The 22586-nt window shown below is 36.0% G+C and overlaps 5 protein-coding genes across 6 annotated transcripts; 2 read left to right on the top strand and 3 right to left on the bottom strand.

The window, feature by feature from the left end:
* Positions 1-2795: 2795 nt before the first annotated feature.
* LOC21407592 (vinorine synthase) lies at positions 2796-4166 on the top strand. Its single transcript, XM_010096272.1, has one exon. The coding sequence runs from the start codon at positions 2796-2798 to the stop codon at positions 4164-4166; it is 1371 nt and encodes a 456-aa protein (XP_010094574.1).
* Positions 4167-5858: 1692 nt separating this feature from the next.
* Positions 5859-9053, bottom strand: LOC21407591 (probable acyl-activating enzyme 1, peroxisomal). The gene is made up of 2 exons (XM_010096271.2): positions 8761-9053; positions 5859-7527 (listed from the first exon to the last, which is right to left on the bottom strand). Exons 1-2 carry the CDS (start codon positions 8956-8958, stop codon positions 6034-6036), a joined length of 1692 nt encoding a protein of 563 aa, XP_010094573.1. The 5' UTR covers positions 8959-9053; the 3' UTR covers positions 5859-6033.
* A 1265-nt stretch (positions 9054-10318) lies between these two features.
* LOC21407590 lies at positions 10319-11447 on the top strand. Its single transcript, XM_010096270.2, has 2 exons — positions 10319-10637; positions 10727-11447. The coding sequence occupies exons 1-2, from the start codon at positions 10532-10534 to the stop codon at positions 11242-11244; spliced, it is 624 nt and encodes a 207-aa protein (XP_010094572.1). The 5' UTR covers positions 10319-10531; the 3' UTR covers positions 11245-11447.
* A 143-nt stretch (positions 11448-11590) lies between these two features.
* LOC21407589 (dolichol-phosphate mannosyltransferase subunit 1) lies at positions 11591-14333 on the bottom strand. 2 transcript variants are annotated; one of them, XM_024164357.1, is made up of 8 exons: positions 14029-14333; positions 13828-13930; positions 13695-13728; positions 13544-13620; positions 13146-13171; positions 12896-13060; positions 12691-12805; positions 11591-11973 (listed from the first exon to the last, which is right to left on the bottom strand). In XM_024164357.1, exons 1-8 carry the CDS (start codon positions 14139-14141, stop codon positions 11869-11871), a joined length of 738 nt encoding a protein of 245 aa, XP_024020125.1. In that variant the 5' UTR covers positions 14142-14333; the 3' UTR covers positions 11591-11868. The 2 variants fall into 2 exon arrangements, with proteins under 2 accessions (XP_024020125.1, XP_010094571.1); XM_010096269.2 differs by having other exon boundaries at positions 11593-11973; positions 13828-13927; positions 14029-14329.
* A 1215-nt stretch (positions 14334-15548) lies between these two features.
* Positions 15549-22280, bottom strand: LOC21407588 (epidermal growth factor receptor substrate 15-like 1). The gene is made up of 13 exons (XM_010096268.2): positions 21854-22280; positions 20181-21186; positions 19824-20048; positions 19540-19739; positions 19338-19412; positions 18807-18878; positions 18611-18709; positions 18198-18269; positions 17998-18112; positions 17436-17504; positions 17040-17295; positions 16840-16924; positions 15549-16240 (listed from the first exon to the last, which is right to left on the bottom strand). The coding sequence occupies exons 1-13, from the start codon at positions 21986-21988 to the stop codon at positions 15686-15688; spliced, it is 2964 nt and encodes a 987-aa protein (XP_010094570.1). The 5' UTR covers positions 21989-22280; the 3' UTR covers positions 15549-15685.
* Positions 22281-22586: the final 306 nt, after the last annotated feature.

Raw genomic sequence — 22586 nt, 5'->3', positions numbered from 1 at the left:
TACCACAAATTAAAGGGGATGATATTCAAACATTCTCACGCCCATTCTTTCACCCTGTCTAGAGACTCTCTCTAGTCTTTTATTATCTCTCATTATTTTTCTTCACTATTGTAAGTGTACTTTTTTACATCATATAGTGAAGCACAAGACTCTATAGTAGACGCAATCTTCACATCGAAGATAAACCGCTATAAATACGCGTGTTCATTTATTTTTCGTACTTCAAGTTCTCGTTTTAACGCTTTATCAACTCAAATTGACTTTGATCGACCAGCTCATCACGTTTTGATGCCTGAATTTTATTGTAAATTCCAACCTCTATCATGTATATTCTCTTTTTTGTTTGTTTTTTTTCCTAAGAATAGGACTATAATGTATATTTCTTGTTTCAGTAAACTACATACTAAACGTGACGAAGCTAGTTGTCTTCGATCTTTTTTTTTTTTTCTTTTTTTCAATTATCCCCTTTCTTCTAAGATTTTACTTATTATTAATTGTTATTTGTTAATAGTCCAGTATTATAAGAGCCCCTGAGGTGGATCCCAGCGTTGGGTCCTCACCGATGTGAGTAAATTATTTATTTATTTATTATTTATATATCATCCTTTTTAGATTTTCATTTATAATTGGTATAGTGCCATAGTTCAATAAAAAAGTGATGTTATGACCTTGTGGAATTCCTGCCTTAAATAGCTCCCTCTTGGGTGTATCATAATATGATGACCCACCACTCAATAAATTTTTGTGTGAATAAGTTGTTTTTTACCATTTTTTTTTCCTATTTATACCCTACCTTTGTTGTAATTTTACTCCTTTGTTGTAATCCAATGAAATAAAAATGATATGAAGCTCCGATCTTAGGGAGCTTCACCCTATACTATATACAGGTTTGGTTGAGAGGACCCCTTAAGAATAGGATTCAAATCACATCTCTAATTAGTTTTCAATTAGTGTCTAGTCAATTAAATTATGTACTAATTTTTTTCATGCTTTAATATTTAAGTTATTGAATGACATGTTATAATATGATTAATTAGACACCCATTAATATTTAATTTGTGATTGACACAAATTATATGTGTCGTGTAAAGTAAAGACTCAAATTAAAGTATATGATGAAAAATCAAAGAAAGAATAGAATAAAGGGGAAAAAATATCAATTATAAAGGGCATATATTTTCTCAATCACAAAGGATAATAAAATATTGAAATTCTTATCTCCCTTAATAAATATGTAAAGAGATTAGCTAGTGACGTTTTATTGTTCCGGGTTACATAATAAGGAGATTAATTTAAATTTCCTTTTTCTATATATTATTTCATTTCCATTACTGTATTTGCATATTATATATAATTATTAATTAATTTGATAAACGATATCATATCTTTCATGGCTTCTCACTTTTCAGAGCCCTTTATACCATTACACGTATTGCAATATATATTTTTTGATGCACTAGTTGAAGAACACGCTATGCACGTAGAGTAATCGTGTATTACGTTTTAATTAGGGTATTATTATTAAAAACATATAAAAACTAAAAAAGAAACTAAAATTTTAAAAAAGTTAAGTTTTAAGGCACTTAGTCAAAAAAAAAAAAAGGTGGTATATAGATAGATAGAAAAAACGACACCGTTTTAGTTGAAAAATGCATGAACAGTGTTTGGGATTCTCACTTCTTATATATATAGATAGATAGATAGATACTGGTAAATTTATATTTAGAGTCAACCAGGAGTAGGGCTTGTTCTTTTGGATTAAAACTAAAAAAAAAGTTTGAACTCAAATTACAATTTTATTTAAATTTATGTTCTTTTAAGGTGGTATATAGATAGATAGAAAAAACGACACCGTTTTAGTTGAAAAATGCATGAACAGTGTTTGGGATTCTCACTTCTTATATATATAGATAGATAGATACTGGTAAATTTATATTTAGAGTCAACCAGGCGTTAGGCTTGTTCTTTTGGATTAAAACTAAAAAAAAAGTTTGAACTCAAATTACAATTTTATTTAAATTTACGTTCTTTTATAAAATTTGAGTTTGAATTCAATTTTTAACTTAAGTTTAAAGCTAAAATCTGAGTTCAAGTTTCATCTTCAACTGAAGTTCTTAAACTCAAACTCAAATTAATGAATAATATTTTTTTTATTATTAAAAATACCATAACTTTTTCGTTTTAATTCTAATTGAGATGATTTTCTTTTCTATGCGTTCACAACAAAGAGATGAATAAAACAACATCTATATATCCTATTAAAATTTTTTATCACCATTGAGTTTTTATTAAAATTCTATCTAAATATAAATTTAAGTTTTGACCAACACAAACTCAAATAGATTCTCAATTTAAATTATAACTCAAATGTGCACATCCAAACACAAACTCAAGTTACAACTTTAACTCAAATTATAACTTAAATTCAACTCAAAATCTATATTCAAGTCACCATAACTTAAAAATGTAACCGAACAAACCCTTAGCCTTCTTATTTTATTTTGTTATTTCACCAAAAGTTCCATGTATTGTTATCTATAATTTACTGGAGTCTACGAGTTTTGGTCGCTTTACCTTCCTTAGAGGTGGACAAAATCAAGACTAAGGAAGGACAAAATCAAGACGGATACTCATCAAATCCAAAGCAAGATTCTTTACCTCATTGGATTAACACCAAGACAGATTGCGTAATCAGACCATTAATTATTAAATATAGTCAATATTATTATTTAAGTCAATTACGTGTCCCATTTTGGATATCATCTTGTTGCGCCAGTACCACCACAACCAAAAAAATGGAAGTGAAAATTGTTTCAATAGATCACATCAAACCATCTTCACCAACACCTTCTCACCTCAGAACTTTCAAGCTCTCTCTTTTGGACCAGCTTATTCCCAGTCCGTACGCTCCCATAATCCTCTTTTACCCACCAAACGACGACGTTTCAAATTCAAACAAGCTAGAATCTCTGAAGAAATCTCTATCCGAAACCCTAACCGATCTTTACCCGCTCGCCGGAAAGATCAAGGACGACCTCTCGATCGACTGCGACGACGGAGGAGCTTATTTCGCTGAAGCTAAGGTTGACTCTTCTCTAAGAGATTTCCTTAACCAACCCGATTATCTCTTACTGCTTCAAAAACTCCTTCCTTGCGACCTAAATTTCGCAGCGTCCAACCGTAATGATAATAATCACGTGGCGAATATCCAGATCAACGTCTTCGGATGCGGTGGATTAGCTGTTGGCTTATGCATTTCTCACAAGATCTTAGACGGCGCCGCTTTGAGCTCCTTCCTCCGATCATGGGCCACCACGGCCCGCGGAGATCGGACATGCAAGGCGGCACGGCCGCCGAGCTTCGAGGCGGCTAATTCTCTCTTCCCGGCAAACGATGCTGGAGACTTGTGGCTGAGAGACACGTCCATGGTGATGTTCGGTTCGTTTTTCACCAAAGGAAAGTGCGTAACGAAGAGATTCGTGTTCGACGCCTCGGCCATATTGTCTCTGAGGAGCGAAGCGAGTCGTAGCTCGTCGAGTGCGGCCGTCCAAAACCCGACGCGCGTGGAGGCCGTCTCGGCTTTCATTTGGCGGTGCGTCATCTCGGCCGCTAAGGACCGAAACGGCGGCGTTTCGAGGCCTTCGCTGTCGACGCATCTGGTCAACCTCCGCAGAAGAACGACGCCGTTTTTGTCGGAGCATTGCCTAGGGAATCTGCTCTGGATTGCCTCGGCGCAAAGTAGACCGGCGAGGGGTGATCATGCCGTGGCGGGGGTGAGTGAGTTGGTGGGTTTGTTGAGAGAGTCATTCTCGAAAACTGATGGCGATTTTGTGAAGAGATTGAGAGGGGAAAAACGGAGGTTTCGAATGCTGGAGTCTCTAAACAGAATAATTCAGGTAATGGGAGACGGGGAAATGGACCAAATTGGGTTTAGCAGTTGGTGCAAGTTTGGGTTCTATGAGGCTGATTTTGGTTGGGGAAGGCCTGCGTGGGTGAGTAGTTTTGGGTTGAGTGGTTCGGTTTTCATGAAGCTCGTGATATTAGCGGACACCAGGTTGGGCGATGGGATTGAGGCGTGGGTGACTCTGGACGAGCGTGACATGGCTATTATGGAATCAAACACGGAACTTCTCCAATTGGCTCAAGTTGATCCCACCCCTTTCTAGCATTTTTTCCCTTTTATAAAATAATAAAAAAATGATCATTCTTATTCGTCACTTTTAAGATCTCGAGGTCCATCAATAAAACTAAAAGGACCTAACTCAATCTCACTCAAGCCCTTTCGAGCTTGATCATTGCATGGTTTTTGTCCACGGTAGCGTGGTGGTTATAAATATTATATGATATTGCTCAATGTGATATTGAAGTTAAAAATATTATGATAATTTGAATAACTAATTTTTTAGGTGTTATTTATGTTAAATATTAACGTTACATCTGTTATGATCTATTCTTAAGGACTCAAATCACATGTTTAATTTTTAATATTCCAATTGGTATTTAACCAATCACACTATGACACGTCATTTAATAATTTATATAATAAAGCATTAAAAAAGCTAGTTAAAAAGTATTTAAAATTTGTAAAATGATATGATGATATAATTAGCGGCGAGAAGTCATAAAATTTATGACATCATAATCAAATTGATTAATAATAATAGCATACAAATAATACAATGAAAGTAATTGAAATAATGTCTAAAAGAGTGAGAAAATTTATAGATTCAAGGAAAGCTTATAAATTCAAATAATCTTCTCGTTTGTTGAAAATCAAAAGGAACTAAGAGGATAAAAGAATTTTATATTATGTGAATGAATTGAATAAGCTTTCATTAATAAAAGCTAATGCCTGTAGAAGACTTATATATAACACTGTCTTAATCAGAGCGTAAACAAACATATATACCCAACCACATTTTAATTAGCTTTTAAGTAGCTCACATGATATATATATATATATATATATATATATTAGAGTCTTTATTTTTCACAAGACATATTCTATTAGGAGCATCAATAAAATATTAGTCACAACATAATAGTTCGTTTGGCCGTATTAAAACTCTACATTGTATTATTTTAAAATTATGATTGTATCATTATACTGTATAAAATAATATGACACAATCAATTTAATACAATACACCGGTATTGGATTAACACGGAGAAAAGCCAAGCCAGTATTAAGTCTTATTGTATTAGATTCGTATTATTTCCCAAACATTTTTCTCTTGCCTTCGATATTTCCTCGACATTTTCCTCATGCTCTCCTTCTAGAGCTCGCTGCCTCGCTCTTCCAACTCCTCCGAGCTCCTCTAATGGCGTTTTCTCCGTGTATTTTTTAAATGGGGAGAGAATAATGAGAAAATTTAACATGAGTAAAATAATCCAATACGATGATAAACTAAACATTGTTAATACGATGCTGTATAATAACAATATAATGTGACATAATATAATACGGTGCGCCAAACATGTCCTAAAAAAAAGTATATTCTTTTAACTGGTAGCACAACATTGGCATGGAGTGAAAATGTCGTTCTAGCTAATAATATCAATCATATATGTTAGACACGATCCCCTCTTCATAAAAGGAATTTTATGAAACCCTTCAAGCCTAATAGCAAGTAGACAAATTATAAGTTTGGCGCTTTTCACATGATTTTGAGTGTATTGATAAGTTTCCCGCATATTGAACTTTTAATTTGTATAAATCATTCCCAGTATTCTCAGATCGATGAAAGTTTAATTGAAAAGAAACATCCTAAATCCATGCTTACTTCTCCTCTGTACAAAAATTCTTTATTCAAAAGATTTAACAAGCTTAGTACAAAATACAATCTAAACGAGCTGGCGACAAAATAAGGAGTTCATCAAAGAAATTTTATGAGTAATAGATTAATAGCAGGCAAACAAATTCTTTATGGGTTTGAAGGCTTTGGATACAAGCACAAGGACATATTACAATAAATAATACTTACAACATTAACATTGCATATTGGCATCAAGTAGAACAGTCAAATTCCGTTCTTACAATTTGCTGATGTTACTCTTCTTCTTTGACAAGCTTCCCATAGCCTTTGCCTTCTCTCTGAGAACAAACTTTTGCACCTTCCCAGTAGAAGTCTTCGGTAGATCATTCTCGAAAATGACAGTCCGCGGAGCCATATAATGCGGTAAATGACTCTTAACAAAACCAATAATCTCCTCTGCAGTGACATTATCACAACCATCCTTCACCTTAATAAACGCACAAGGCGTCTCTCCCCAGTGATCATCAGGCCTTGCCACAATTGCAGCCTCAACAACTGATGGATGACTATAAAGCACAGATTCCACCTCAATTGAGCTAATGTTTTCTCCTCCAGAGATGATGATATCCTTCGACCGGTCCTTCAATTCGATGTAACCATCAGGGTGCTTCACCCCCAAGTCCCCACTTCTATACCAACCGCCATTAAAAGCCTCTTGTGTTGCTTTGGCATCTCTCAAGTATCCATTCATCACAGTGTTGCCTCTGAACATAACCTCGCCAATTGTCTTCGCGTCAGGCGGTACACTTTTCAGCGTACCGGGGTCTTTCACATCAACTTCCTCCATGCCAAGATGCTGCACACCCTGCCTGGACTTGATCTTTGCCTGCATATCCCGGGGAAGCGAATCCCACTCGGGTTTCCAACTACAGATTGTTCCAGGACCATAGGTTTCGGTTAGACCATAGGCATGAGTGACACTGAATCCGAGCTCTTGCATCTTGAAAAGTACTTGTGGCGGCGGTGGGGCGCCCCCAGTCATGACAGAAACCTTGTGTGGAAGTGGCCTCTTGTCGCTCGCTGGCGCGTTTATGATCATGTTCAAGACTGTGGGTGCGCCACCTGTGTGTGTGACTTTGTGGCCATGAATTAAGTCAAAAATCCCTTTTGCGGTGACATTCCTTTGACAAATATTTGTGCCACCTTGAGCAGCAACTGACCAAGTGAGGCACCAACCATTGCAATGAAACATGGGGACGCACCACAAGTAGACCGGCATCGAGTTCATCTCGTTGAGAAGAACCGCGGCTAAAGAATTCAGATAAGCGCCTCTATGGCTATAAATGACACCTTTTGGACTTGATGTAGTGCCTGAAGTATAATTCAGTGAAATGGGATCCCATTCATCTTTTGGCCTTATGATCTCAAAGCATTCAAGTTGTGCCATTAATAAGAGGCTCTCATATTCGAAATTCGAAGAAGAAGCCGAAAATGAGCTGGTTGTATTCGGGGATGATCCATCAGATTCTTGAATTAGGACTAGAAGAGGAGGCTTGGTGGACCCTTTCTTGGACAAGATATCAATGGCTCCCTGAGCAACTTGAAGGAATTCGTAATCAACAAAGATGATCTTGGCCTCAGAATGTTGTAGCAATACAGAGACCATTGCGGAATCGTGGCGCGTGTTGAGTGTGCAGAGAACAGCTCCTGCCATTGGAACACCAAAATGTAGCTCATACATTGCTGGTATATTTGGTGCGAGTGCAGCAACCTGCTCAAACGAAGATTAAAGAAATTATAAAATGTCCAGCAAAAAGAAAAGAACAAATAATAAAAAATAAAATAAAAACAAAGAAAGATGAGCATTAATTGCCCTTCAGTCCTTTCAAAATGAGGTATGAAAAGGGTATTCAAGTCCCAAGTCACAAGCCACGAGAGTGAAAAAGGAAGCTTAAAGAACCATTATGAGGTAAACTCACTTTTTCTTTTTTCCTTTTTGCAGAAAGGGTAAACTCACTTGTGAAATGAAGGTCTGTTTATTTCATATATTCAGACTTAAATAATTAATTATGTTGTATTATTTTTTTCTTATAAAAAATTTAAATTTCAAACATCAGAATTTAAAATCATAGTTTGAATATACTTTTTAAACGGCCCGAACTGTTATTCTTTGTTCTAATTTGCTCAGTTCTAAAAAATAATGGTTTCCCAAAAGACAACTATATGTATATGACTAAAAGAAACCAATGATGATGTTTAAACTATTATCCAGCGTTCTCTTAGATAAGAGTAATAATTCAAGGCAATTGTTTTATTTACTTGTTTATGTTTTGAAAGGGTAATTCCAGGCAACTAAAATCCCAAGTTTTTTAGTGGGACATTCTAATAAAATCGATGTCCCCACCAAATAAAGTGGCATGATAGACAAAGTCATTAGTTTACAGCAAGACAAAAGTAGAGTCCGAGGCTCCCAAGTGCTCAGTCACCAAGAAATGTATTTTGGGACAAAAAAAACGAGGTATGATTTATTTTACTGATTTAAATTTTATTATAGTAAAAAAGTTTTATAAAAACAGTCACATTTAATTTTTTTACTATAATAAAAAATTCTCACATAAAATCACATCTCAACTCAAATTAAAAACTCAAATCAACAAATTAAACGGATCTTATACATTCTTCCTAAAATTAAGCAGATGAAAACTTTCAGCATATAAATTAGAAGGCAAAAAATGGATCCCAACATCTTATCTTCACTACAAAAGATTCATTACTCATATACCCATGACCTGTATCTATATTAAAAAAAATTTAAAGGAAAACCGAAGAAGAGGCTTTTTTGGGTGCTTAGCCACGGCAATCAAAGCCACATTATAAAAAATAAAATAAAATTAAAATTAAATAACAAAAGCTGAGTCATAAAACTAATAAGCAATGCAAAGCACTGAAACAAAAGTCAAAACTCAAAATTAAAAAGAAAAGAGTTAATTAATGGGTTTTTTACCACATGGCCTCGAGAAACTCCCAAGTGGGCAAGAGCAGAAGCGAGTCTTTTGCATCGCAGAAGGGTCTGAGCCCAGGTGTAGTGGACGTGACCGTAGACAATCGAGGCTCTGTCGCCGTAGACTGTGGCGGAGCGCTCCAAGAAGGTGATTGGACTGAGAGGGACGTAGTTGGCGTCGCACCGAATCGCGCCCTCCATTGATAAGCAGTCGATAATCAAGTTGTAGAGCAAGAAAAAGCAAGAGCAATTTTAGATAATACCGATAGTGCGGAGAGAGAGAGAGACGGATTGGATGATTCATGATTGATATTTGAGCACGGGAGTAGACCGAATCTGTTTTTACTCTTTCAACAGTTTCTATGTGCACGGCACGTTATTCCATTAGGACGACAACGACAATAATAATCATAGAAAATTAATTATTTATATATGAAAAGATTGAGCTAATTCGAGTTAAGTTTGAGTAAAAAAAAAAATTATTGAATTATTTTTTAATTGTATAAGTCTAAATTTTAATTAAAAATAAAGATATAAAAATTTAAACTCATACATTTTAAAGGGTATTTAGTTATTTTTACGGGGATATATTTTTTGATAGATTTTTTAGGATGATAGTGATGATTTTACCGTTCTTTTCGCATATTCGAATTTAGAATTCGAGTTTTGCTACAGTAAAAAGCTTTCAGAAACAGTCACATCTAACTTTTTTGCTACAGTAAAAAACTCTCACACAACATTACATTTCAACTCGAATTAAAAACTTGAATTAGCGAACCGAACGGCCTTAGAAAACTTATAGTGATAATTTTTTTTCCTAACTTTTCACAGCAGCAGAGAAGTTCCCAATTAAATCCCAAAAAAAAAGTTTAAGGGACAAAGACTATTAAACCTCGTTTTAGCTTTAGTACTTGATCTAAAAATCCTAAATAAATTATTAGATTGGGTAATAAAACAAAAAGAAATATCAAAAAATAGAGCTTGATTTCTTCAAAAAAGAAAAAAAAAAAAAAGCTATATTAGCTTGGGAAGAGAGGAAAAAATTATATAGTTCAATCCTACTTGTTTTATTGATTTAGTTTAATTCAACTTAATTTAAATAATGAGTACAATTTGAACTCATATTTAGTAAACATGTAATTTGAATTATATTCTTTCTTTTAATTGAGTTAAATTATCTAATTTAGAGTGTAATTCCCACCTTAAATTCATCCGTTTAAATTATTTTTCAAACAATAAAAAGATATATATTCTCTTTACTTTCTACACTTATTAAATATAAATATAAATTTTATTCCATATTAGATTTAAACTTCAACCGTACATCTAAACATTAATTCTAATTATTAAAATCATAATTTATTTTTTTTCTATTTAAATTAACACAGTTCGAACCATGGAATCTTTTGCTTTTCACTATAACGACCCCACGACATAGTTTAACAGGAAAAAAACAAACAAACCAAAACGCAAACAATCAAAAAGTAGAAAAAAAATCTCGGGAGTTAAATGGAAAGAAATCTGGCGTTAGGAACACAAGACACTTAACCCACTCTTCAAATTTGAAGAAATCCAAGCCGTCCGATTAAATAATATGACCGTTGGCGACGCTCCCCTTTTTCAAACGCCCATTCTCTCTCTGTATATATATCACATATCAAAGAAAACCTAAAACGCCTCTGCACACATTTCAAATATTCTCATCACCAAAACGCGTTTTCTGAACCCAGAAATTCTCATTCTCTGTCTGTAATTTCTTGTGCTGGAAGTCAAAATGTCAAGGATGAAATCCGTACAGAAACCGCCGCTGCCGAAATCGCCGATCAGGCATCGACCTCGCCGGTCCCTCCAAACAAGCGCCGCTACACAAACACCTCCTGGTCGGTTCTTAGCTTCAACGATCTTGTTTTCCTCTTACTTTTCTTTTAGGATTTTCCGATTCATTTTTTGTTTATTAAATGATTTTCAGGTTCATTGACGAAATCGCTGAAATCAAATCAATTTCAAGACATCAAAGAATCGGAGATGCGACCGGAGTATCTGACGATCTCGTGCGAGTTGCGGGCTTTAGCAAAGAAGGTTCAGGAGGAATTGGGCAATGGAGAGAGGGAAGAAGCTCTGTATAACCCCGGGTTTTCAAATGGTGCTCTGTTCGAGAAGGGAAGGTTTTATGAGGAGTATTCTGCTAGAAGGAACGATAGGTTGAAGAGGAAGAAGGGCCAAACGGGAGATGAGGGTGGTCAGAAGAGCTCTTGTCACAATTTGGGTGTGACGGTTGAGTCTGCAAAACGAAGTAGCTCGAAGAAGCTTGGGAGCTTGAGGAAATCCATATCCGCAGCCTATTATTCGGCGGAGAAGACAAGCATGAGCGAGACTCCGAGGTATATGCTTAGAAGTATGAGCAAAGAGAACAAGAAACCGCCTCTTCCAGTGGTTGCTGGCGAACGGAAGGTCGGAGGTAGGAGGGTTCGGAAAACTGAATACTAGGGTTGGGATTTTAGAACAGTGTTTGAAACTTTCTTTTGTTTCTTTTTTTGGCTTAGTTTCCTTAGGCAAAAGGGTTTTATATGTCTTTAAGATACCAGTGCTTTTGCTTCTGCAAAAGTCCAGGCTACACTGTATGAAGGCTCGAATTTGTTCTTTGTTTCTGTTTGGTGGTATAATATACAGGTTTCTTTTTCTTCTTTTTAGTTCTTTTGACTGGTGAGATCTTATAATTGATTGCAAATTTTTCTCTGCAATTCGTCTCATAGCAGAATATAATCAGAACTGATAACTAGAAGGAGCAAATTTAATAATTAGAGTTACACGATTAGCTTGTTTGGATCTAGGAATGTATCCTAAAAATCTGTGATTAAACCTGATAAAAGAATCAGAATAACTGTGAGTTTAAAACCCATAAGACAAGAAAATCAAGGCCACATATCATCGCTGTAAGTTTGATTGAGGCTTTTGTATCATTGTATGTGAAATATTCGTGACAAAGAAAAGAATATACCCAAAAATGTTTCATACGGCTAAAAAAAAAGATGGTTATGGCTTTCACACCAAAACAAAAAACAAGAAGAAGAAGAGAGAGAGAGAGAAGATTAGGAGTTGTTTTCAACGCATTCAGGTAGTAACCAAGAGATAAGCAAGGCCTTTAAGGTATTCAACAATTTCAGATCCTCCAAGCTTTGAACTTCCATATACTCTATCAACGAAAGTGATTGGAACCTGTTGACGAATAAACGCAGAATTAATAAAACCAAAAAGGATGACGATTGAATTGTTATATATGTTAAACAATTGTGAAAAACGCAGAGCCAGAAACAAAAAGAGGGAAAAAAGGCACAATATGAGCAAATGAAAATAATAAAGGAAGATCTGTGGACAGTACAATGGGGTTTCAAGCATATGAGAGAAAAAAAAAAAAAAGAAGTGATTAACGAGCATGAGGTTGAGAAAGATCGCTATAAGATTGAAAACGGGAATAAGAAAAAGTGTCTCAGATAATATATGCTCATTTTGTAGTAGAACCAATTTATTATGTCTACTCTATGTCATCAACATTCTCAAGCATGAACATAGACAGCAACTAGACAGTAAGCAGCATAAATCATTTCAAAGAAATAGGAACAAACAACATGCTCAATATGATAAAAAATATATAAGACCCTTTACTGTTGAAAGAAGGCAACGAGTGAGTCCATCCACAACATCTTCCAAATGAAATATAGAAATAAAAAATTAAAAACCAAGAAAAATCTAGATAAATAAACAAATGAGTTAACTGTTGAAGAATCACATTGCACGAGAAAAAGAAAAACTCAATGACACCTAGATAAAAACAATAAAATATTTGATTCTAAAAACTCAAAAATCAGATCATCATTAGCAAGCATGGATAGAAAAGGCAAACACAGACCATAGTAACTCAGAGTGTAACTCTACCTCTTCAATAAGGTAGCCTTTTCTCGAAGCCCGAACTATCATCTCCATCTGAAAGACATATCCCTTACTTACACATGAGCTAATAACATCTTCAAGCACCCACTTTTTATAAAGCCTTCACGAGAGAACACCAAAAAAGTTTAGTTGTTAATCATGATGGCACGAACCAATAATGCAGCTCAATAGTAAGCATTTGAAAGTGTACCGGAAAGATCCAGTCAAATCTGATACACCGGGCCACAGAAGTGTTTGTGCAAGAACATTGGCTCCTCGACTTGTTAGTTTGCGCATAAGATTCCATCCATGAACACCACCACCTTTAACATAACGGGTTCCAGTAACTATACTTGCACCAGTTTCCAACTGTTTCCTAAGAAACATAAAAAATTCTTAGGAATTGGGTACTAGGAATTCTGATCTATAACATAGAATCACAGGCTATGAATTTTTCTTACTTGATGAAGCTGGGCAAGTACTTTGGCTGCATAGCAATAAGCAAAAGATAGTCAATTAAACTCCAAAGATAATCCAAAATAGGAAGTAATGAACGGATATGGAACAACCAGCAACAAAAAATGGGCAAACCAAAAAGACCCAGAAAATGCTTTACATATATAAAGAATTCTTGAAACCTTAAATGAATAAGAATTAAGAAATCCTAGAAAACACTAATTTACATCCTCGGCAGAAGATAAAATCAATAAAACTACAAAGATAATATAAAACAAACGGGACATACCAACAAGACCCAGCGGCCACCGATTTACAAAATATGCGTTAACATAAGGCCCCAAAAGTTTATAGATTCTTTTTAATATCCTGACATGAACAAGAAATCCTATAAGATACTTACATGGTGTGATAAATCAGCATCCATAATTACAACAAAATTTCCAGAGGCATGTTTTAGACCGTGAATATAAGCCGTCCCTGAAATGATATAATTAAAAAAAATGGCGTCGTAATTGTTCCAAAAAGGGGAAAAAAAAACGATATGTACATACCTAAACCAAGTTTCTTAGCTCTCGGTCTCAACAGCTACATAAAAGAGCAGGGATTTTTCATCATGAGAAATAAAAGAGATAGGAAGAAATAACCATTAATATTGATCATCTACAACCAAAAATTCAAACTTACAATTCGATCTTCGCCATAAACGTTCTGCAATTGTTCTACAATTTCTTGAGTACCATCGGGGCTCCCGTCATCTACAACGATTATCTCAAAGTCCACATCCCTGCTAAATCAAAAATTCTCATGAATCTTCAAACTTATCATCAATTGAAAACAACAGGACAAAATCGAATTGAGAAATTAACGGAGATTGAAGAGGATCACCGAAGATGCTTGAAGACGAGGTAGACGAGGAGGGCGATGTTGAGGCGCTCGTTGTAGGTTGGGACAATTATGCTGTATTTATTCTTGCCCTTATCATTCCCGTCATCCTCCATTGTTTCGAATTTTCAATTTTCGATTTTCTGCGAGAAAATAAACCCTAGAAACCCGATCGATTTTCTTCTTCTTCGTCGTCGGAGTTCGTCCGTTTACCGTGTACTCGGTACTACTATGACGTCTGCACTCTAAGTAAGGTCTCTGCGAAAACGACAAGTCGACAACTGCCGTTATGTTCAGAACTTCGGATCTTCAGAAATTGGCTGATGCTTGCTTGTCTGATGTCGTTTTGTCCCGCCGTCTAATTTGTTTTGTTATTATTTTCTTTTAAAAAGAAAAAAGAAATCACCCACATTGATGTCTTTGTAAGCTGATTAATTAGAGCTTATTTATTTGTTGCGTTTAAATTTATAGTTTTAATTTTATTATAATATTTTTTTTTATAAAAAATTTAAAATTTAAATGTCTAAATTAAAAATTATTATTGATTTTTAACAAGTGAATCAAACGGGATGTTTTACCTTAGTTTCAGTAATTAGTTTGGAAATTTTCACAAAAAAAGAGAAAATTATTTGGTACGGTAAAATGTGCATATTTTTTTTGAAATTGGAATTTTGAAAATTATTTGGTATGGCAAAAAAAAAGAAAAATAGTAATAATCCATTGGAATTGTGCAGTCCAGAGTTTCTTCAAACTCTTTCGCTTTTCTTGTTTTCAATTGTCTTTTAATAAATCAATATTCATGGATAATTCAACAGGTGAATGGAAGTACAAAAGTATATGAAACCAACAACAACAAAAAAGAGAAATAGAGTACAGGTGAGCTTGCCAATTAGACCAAAATGTACTCTTAAGGAAAGAAACAAATCGAATACTATATAATTGGAAATGTTAAAGCGTGTTTGGAACTCGTTTTAAAATAATTTTATTTTTTATATAAAAATAAAAATGAAAACGTTTTCAATTTCAGATAGAAGTTATTTTTAAAAATGTGTTTGGTAGTTTTATTAAGAGATTATTTTTAGTGTAAAGAACCCATTAATATCTCTCTTTCTCTCTATGCTGGAGAGAGGAGAAAACGAAAATAAAAAATAAAAAACGACTAAAAGTTATTTTTTATTTCTTTCTCATTTTACACTAAACCAAAAAATCATTTTCATTTTCGTTTTTTGTTTTTATTGCGCTAAACACCGTTTTAAAAATATTTTTATTTTTTCTTTCTCAAAAAACGTGAAAAACAAAAACGGAATTAATTCTAAACACAGCCCTAATGTTTGCGGGAGCCAGCTTTCACACACACACCAAAAAATAAATAAATAAATAAATTGTACGAGCCAGAAAAAAATACGACAACCATCATTTTAAAGAAAGATGTTTGTTTATTAATTTTCCAATCTTTGCATAGCCGAAAAAATTAAACAAACAATACATAATTACGAAAGGTACAAGAAGGCCATACAAACAAATAATAAAACTGATTCATCTATATAGTTCCAAACTATACAACACACAAAAAATAGCTACCGTGAATTTATCAACCCCCTAACACAAAATGGGGAAAACTGAACCGAGCTGCGGGAGAGACAAAAGATAAAACCGCCAACTAAAAAGCACTCCAGTTATCAGAAGCTTTCTTAGGAGTCTGAACGTCCGAAGAGACCTTGAAAGGACCAGAGGAACCAAATGGGTCTGTGTCATCGAATGAGAATGCGCCGCTGCGGCCAAAGTCTTTCGAACTGCTTATGGAGTCAAACCTCGTAAGACTCTCCGGATTATGGCCGAAATCTCTGGAGCTACTCATGGAATCAAACCTTGTGAAAGAACTCTGGCCAAAATCTGTGAAAGAATTCTGGCCAAAGTCTTTGGAGCTGTTTATGGAATCAAACCTCGTGAGCCTCTCAGGCTGTGAAGAAAATCCGCCATCATGCGTGCTGAAGGAATCGAACTGCGAGAAATTGTCAAAGTAGTGATCCCCAGCCTCACTGTACCTTGGCGAGTTTCCAAACCTGGAGAGTGGAGTGCCAGGCACAGAATCATCAAAAGTAAAGGGGCTCTTTCTCTGAAAGGCGCTTCCTGCTTGTGGGGATCCAGTTCTTACTGGGTTAACAGAAAAACTGTCCGACCCAAACAAATCTCTGTTCTTCTCCGAATTTGTGTCCTGAAGTATGACATGAATATGAAAAGAATTGACATTATAATGTTGTAGAAGCAGAATCCTATCGTTCGTTTCGAATATTACTACATCTGTTTAGCGACTTGTCAAAAGAGTGAGAATAAGCAGCAAGCCAAGACATCCATGTCAGAAGAAAAAGGACCATAATAAATATTGACAAATGTTACTAAAAAGCCAAGTGTATCTTTAGAAACCCTCGTCTAATGCATATGTCAACGAAACATGCTAGTGCGGTGAATTTTCGAAAAAAGGGGTAAAAAAGACACATTTAAGATGCTACTGGACTGTTGTTCTCAGGCTTGACCAGGCGCCAGTTAAGTAACCATAATATTAAAGTTCACAAGGAGAAGGATAGAGGAGGGTTGTCTTGTCTAAAGAAAAAGCATTTCTTCAAATTAAAAATGTGCTCTATCTGTCAACGCCATACAGAAAAGTCTCTAGGATATTATTGATTGTCTCATCTTTACCTTGAAAAAAAAACCGCCTACTAGGTAAATATTCAAAAAAATAAAGGCATGACATATATCAAAATTTAATTGATATAAGCCACAAAGGTGCATCAGAATCAGGACGTAAGGACTCACGTTGGTTTTCTGAGCATTAAAGCCCCAAACTGAGTCGACATCATCGTTATTGCCAAAAGCACCCCAGGTTGATTCATCAAAACTTCTGTCAGATGAGATTTTTTAAATCAGCATCATCATGACGTAAGGGTAATTGCTAATTTTCTAAAAAGCGAGCGATAAAGTATAAAAAGTGAAAGAAATAAATAATGGATCCCCACCTATGAGTTTCTGCATCTGCTTCAGAATCTTTATCATAATGACCGTCTGAAAATGCTTGAGATGGACTTCCTACAGCAGTTCTTCCAGCTGGACTGTCGCGGGGACTTCTTGCATATTCGTCTTCATTATGGTTGAATACAGATTCATTCTCAAAGGCACCATCAAGGGAAGCTATTTCTCTCTGAACAGAAGCTGGTTGAGATGTTGGATGGACAGAGACATTTTTCACATCAACTGTGAGGTCGCTAACAAATCCTGAAAGTTTAATTTGCATTTTCAGAGGATGAAAAATCAGTCAATGTCTTTTTTCAAATTATTAGGCTTCAAATGCATCAGTAGAATGACAGCACTCATTGGAGAACAAAAATTTAGGGAAAAAAAAATATAAGGCAAACCTTCATCTTCAAACTTATCCCATTCTTCATCCCAAACAGCTGCTCCCTCTTGAATGCCAGGTGCCCAGCCTTAAAGACCATTGTGTCACAAATACAAACAATAAGAATCTTGGCAGGATGAATAAAGCACAAATAGAGGTAATGTTCCGGTGTAGCAATAACTTTCTTAGTCACTAGAAACTTAGGACATATTGGTAGTACTGCAAATGGTGATTGTTAGTGGGACTGTTTCCTCCCTTTGACCCTCCCTTCGACCCAGCAGATAAGATTTGAGACGTAGTGGAGCATGAAGGAGAAACAAATATAAATCCAAAATGTGGACCTCATACCTCTGAGGAAATCAACAGAGGAAAAAAAATTCTTATGCACGTGTTAAAATGCACCGTTTGATCAAAAACAATATACCAGAGTCAATACTCCAGGTGACAACTGAATACCAAAACCTAAAAATATGAATATTTTGAATGTTTTCTAATATTTACACTGGAAAAACCTTTTAGCAGATAGATGTCACATTATTTGTGTTTTTCTTCAATGGGAATGGAAAAAGACATTTGAGTACCATTTGGAAGCTCAATTATTGCACTTGACTTGACACGCAGTCCATGTTTCTTGCAACGCTCAGTTAAAGCCTTTATAAGCTCCTCAAGATCATATTGTATACGATCAGCTCGAACCTATAATATCACCACTGCGTCAATAAAAGGAAAACTTGTCTAGAATCTCAAATAGCAGCATCGTAGCTGCTTGCTCAAAACCTACCTGAAGGATACCATCAGCACTGCCTCCCCGTTCCATTTTGGCAATTGCTTGAGTCAACTCCATTTTCCTTTCCTGAGAGTAAATTAAAAAATATTATTAAAAGAATTTGATACATCAATAGACTGAAGTGTAAGTTCACAAGAAGAGGACTCTTCAAGGTACCGTATAATTGGTACAGAGCCAAGTAACAAAAATCACCAATAAGCTGTAGCTTAACAAGGATCAAATCCAGTATATTACATGAGAAATGAAAGCATTCCTTAGTAATAAACAAACCAATTGAAAGCCAAAATACTTTATTTTCGAAAACGAACTTGAATAATAGAAAGAGAATGAGAGAAACTACATAAAAAGAAACAGACAGACCTGCAAGGCTTCAGCGTAATAAGTTTGAAGGTGCTGAATATGATTACCTGAATATCACGGAAGGTGGCCTCCTCTATAGTTAATTTAGATGCTATTTCTGCCACTTGCTTGTACCTCTCTTCATATTTCTTCCCCAGTGACTCAGACTGTAATACACATTTTAAAGCAGATTCAATTCAACAAGAGCACTTCAAATTATGCAAATTATGAGAGTCACAAAATTCAGTATATCTTGAAAACTACCTCACGCTTATCTGCAGATGCCCTTTCTGTAATTTCATTTAACTTATTATCACATCTGCTTTTGTACAGAACCTGTACAGCAAAGACCATAAATAAATGACAAACAGAAACAAACATGTGAACTGCGATTGAACTGATTATGAACCCAAATACAGCTGCAAGTGTTTCTCTGACAGAAAAGCCATTCTATGATTGCCGCAAGTGTTTCTCTGACAGAGAAGCCATTCTATGATTGATCAAAAGGCTATACACTAGCTTTCACAGAATCATAGAACTGCTGATGTCAGATGGAGGTGTTTATTCTCATTCCAAACACTATTAGCATCTTTTTTTCACAATAAAAGCATGATGAGCGACAATCAATAGACAAACTTCACCATTGATGGTGCAGTCAGTGATTTATCTTAAGAAACAAAAGACAAAAGCCTGGATATAAGTTCAACCCTTTTGCACGCAACTGCGTAAAATTTGGAACTGTTGTTCACTTATCAAAAGGCCAGAAGTATAAGAATCATAATAGAAGCTACTCACTAGTTCCTGCATCTTTGTGCGGTAGAACTCAATCTTTTCTTTCGAATCCAATATCGCATTCTTCATCTCTTCAACCTGCAGGAAGCAAAGAAAAATATTTTTTAATAACAGGGAAAAAGAACGACTCTTTGGAGATCTGATTCAAGCAAATGATTAGCTGCAAGAAATGGACTAAACAACAAAGAAAATGCATTTTTTTTACTCCAGCTGCTGGCTCTTGAGGTTTTGAGTGATGCCCATTATCATGTTGGTCTAAGAACGAGTCCTCTAAACCTGGTGCTCTAGAATTTTGCTGATTTGGTTGCACACTGTCAGGCTTAGGATGTGTCTGCATTTGTGGCCTCAAGTTAGCAGTAGGTCCTAGTTGTTGAGCACCTGGCATCCCTTGTTGCTGTCCCAAACCTAAGCACAAGAGGAACAATTGTCCATGAAGAAACATCTGGAAGGGAATGAGAGCAAAATTGAAGACATAAAAACTACTCTAACCAGTTACAGGGCTTGGACTCCAAGCTGCATTGCCATAAGGGACCCTGGGTTGACCCGTCATTGACGTCAACGTCTCATCAAGCATGACACTGTTTGGAAGGACAGCTGGAAGAGGGCGACCTTCCCTAAAGCGTTCCATCAAATAAAGAGCGAAGCAAAACTCTCTTAATGAAAGCATGCTGTCCTTATCTTGATCAGATAAGTCCCACACCTGCTTTAAAACCTCTGAGAACAGACAACATATCATATTTTAACAAACGCAAAAAAAAAAAAAGGAGAAGAAGAAGAGACGAGAGGGAGATAGTGAATTCACTCTTAATTGAACTTCAAAAAGAAAGATATGAGAAATAAAATCACCTCTTGGTAACCTCCAACTCAAAAACAGATTCCGAGCCTGTTCACCAGTGATTTTACCATCTCTGTCACTGTCTACTTCCATAAACACTTTTGTATACTTCTGAACATCAGATGGTTTCATCTTTGGCCAGGGAACCTGCGAATTGCCTGGCATAGAGGATCTCGTTCCCACTGAAACACCCGATGATGCAAAAGACAAAGAACCCGGGACAGGAGCCTGCTGGTTTGGGTTCAAACCTGATTGGGGCTGCTGAAACTGACTAACCTTAGGCTGCATAGAGACTGCATCCTGTAACAAATTGATTGAACTGTTCTTGCTAGAAAATTGGGGCCCACTGGATGCTGGAACAACAGCCATTGAGGCAGAAGCACTACTTGCAGAATACATTGGCCTCAAAGATGGGGTTGCAGAAACCGCGTCGCCTCCAAAACTTGCAGCGGAAGAAACCCCGTTTCCAGAAACTAATAATGATTTCGGGTCGTTAACTGTTGGTTGAGGAAGTGTTGAAACCGGAGCTTGTGGTCTGAGTGCAGGAGAAGGCATAGGACTGATCCCTCTGGGACCATTAGGAGGTACCCCAGCCCTTCCACTGAGCCATTCGTTTGATATGCTGGTGTTCTGGACATTTGGAGCCACCATACTAACCGTAGGCATGGCTTGAGGCGGTCTCACAGACTGACTTTGTTGAGGAGGAAAATAGTTCTGGTTGATATTTGGATTAGCAACGACAGGGCCGCTAAATCCAAAACTTTGAGATGGTGGTGCAACAGACCCCATCTGTGGGGCAGACACAACACCTATTGAATTTGGTTGAGGTGCGGATACGGCTGGAAGATTAATTTGTGGAGCAGGAATTTTCGCCGCAGCAGGGCCATACAATGCTGCCTTGACAATATCAGGTGTTAATTCTCGCTTACTTTGTGCAACAGTTACAAGTCTGAGAGCATTATAAAATTCAGCCCGGCCAAGGAAGCCAGTTTTGGTCTGATCAGCATGCATCCATATCTGTAAATCATAAAACATCAATATCTCATTTCCAAGTTCTGCAACCAAAAGCTACTTACAAAGGAGAAGACGTTATTTTATAACTCCTTTCATTTTAGAGGTTGAACGCCATGCAGAAATTTGAACAATCTTGTTTGCTTAATGCTTAATAGGTCGTTTCGTTTCAATTATCATAGTACTGACTAAGAAAAATGAAAATTATGATTTATCATCATATCACCGCACAAGTGACGATATATTAAAACCGCCACATAACATAGTGAGACCCAATTTTTTCTTTTTTCTTTTTCTTTTTTTGTTAATAACGTTACAGTTCTCCACGACTGATACACTATAGACAATTAGACACTGAATAGCAGCGCTCAAACAACAAAGATACATCTTTTATTGTTTCAAAACAAAAATGTAATCAAAATAAGGTTGTATCTTATTGTTTCCGATCTGCAAATGTTCACATACATAAATTCAACACACAACATTGGCCCCCCAAAGCTTCACCAATCAGGCAAGATAATGACAACATATCCCATTATAAGGCGCGAAATTAAGAGACAAAAATGGCAATTCAGTTAAAAAAAAAAAAGTTACACTGATCCATAAAACCTAAAAAGCCGTGGATAACAAGAGACGAAAAAAAGGAATTGGAGAGGAAAAGGATGAAGCTGACCTGAGCAAGAACTTGTTTGGGCAAATTGGAACCTTGAAAGAAAGCGACGGCTTCAGCTCCGCTGATCCTCCCATCGCCATCCAAATCCGCTTTCCTAAAATACGCTTCGAACTGATCCATATTCGGCCCCGCCATCTTCCCAAATTCCTCAATTTTTCCGAACAGATCACAAACCCAAGCCCCAAATTACGTGAAAAACCCCACAATAATTCAAGAAAAAAAAAGAGAGAGAAATGATGATAAACAAAAAGAAGAACCGAAAATCGAACGAACGGATAACAGAATTTGGACGAATCGGCGAGTGATGGCTTGGGATCGAGAAATTGGTTGGCAGATCGATGAGAGAGAGAGAAGATTTTGAAGAGGATTTGGGGCATTAATGTAAAGGAACGATTGAAAACGAAAAAGAAAGAGTAAAGAGAAGGAGCTTCTTCTCTCTCTCTCTCTCTCTGTTTTTGTTTCTATTTCTTTCGATTTTTATTTATTTTATTTATTTATTTAAGTATTTTTAATTTGCAATTTATATTGGATTTGTTGGATTCTGGTGTGCCCCTCCTCTCTCTCTCCTCCCGTCGATCTCGATTGTGGCCGTGACGGGGAATTTTTACAATTTTTTGGGTTAAGGACAACATGTTACCGGATTTTATTTAATACCCCTACTTCTTCTTGTTTTATGCATTTTCATCACTGTCAAAGAGTAAAATACAAAATTCTCCACTGAGTTTAATTCTTT

The sequence above is a fragment of the Morus notabilis genome, unplaced genomic scaffold (assembly GCF_000414095.1).
Source record: "Morus notabilis unplaced genomic scaffold, ASM41409v2 Scaffold314, whole genome shotgun sequence".
NCBI lineage: Eukaryota > Viridiplantae > Streptophyta > Magnoliopsida > Rosales > Moraceae > Morus > Morus notabilis.
Note: the sequence above shows the minus strand (reverse complement) of the source record. Positions and strands in the feature narration are given on the sequence as shown.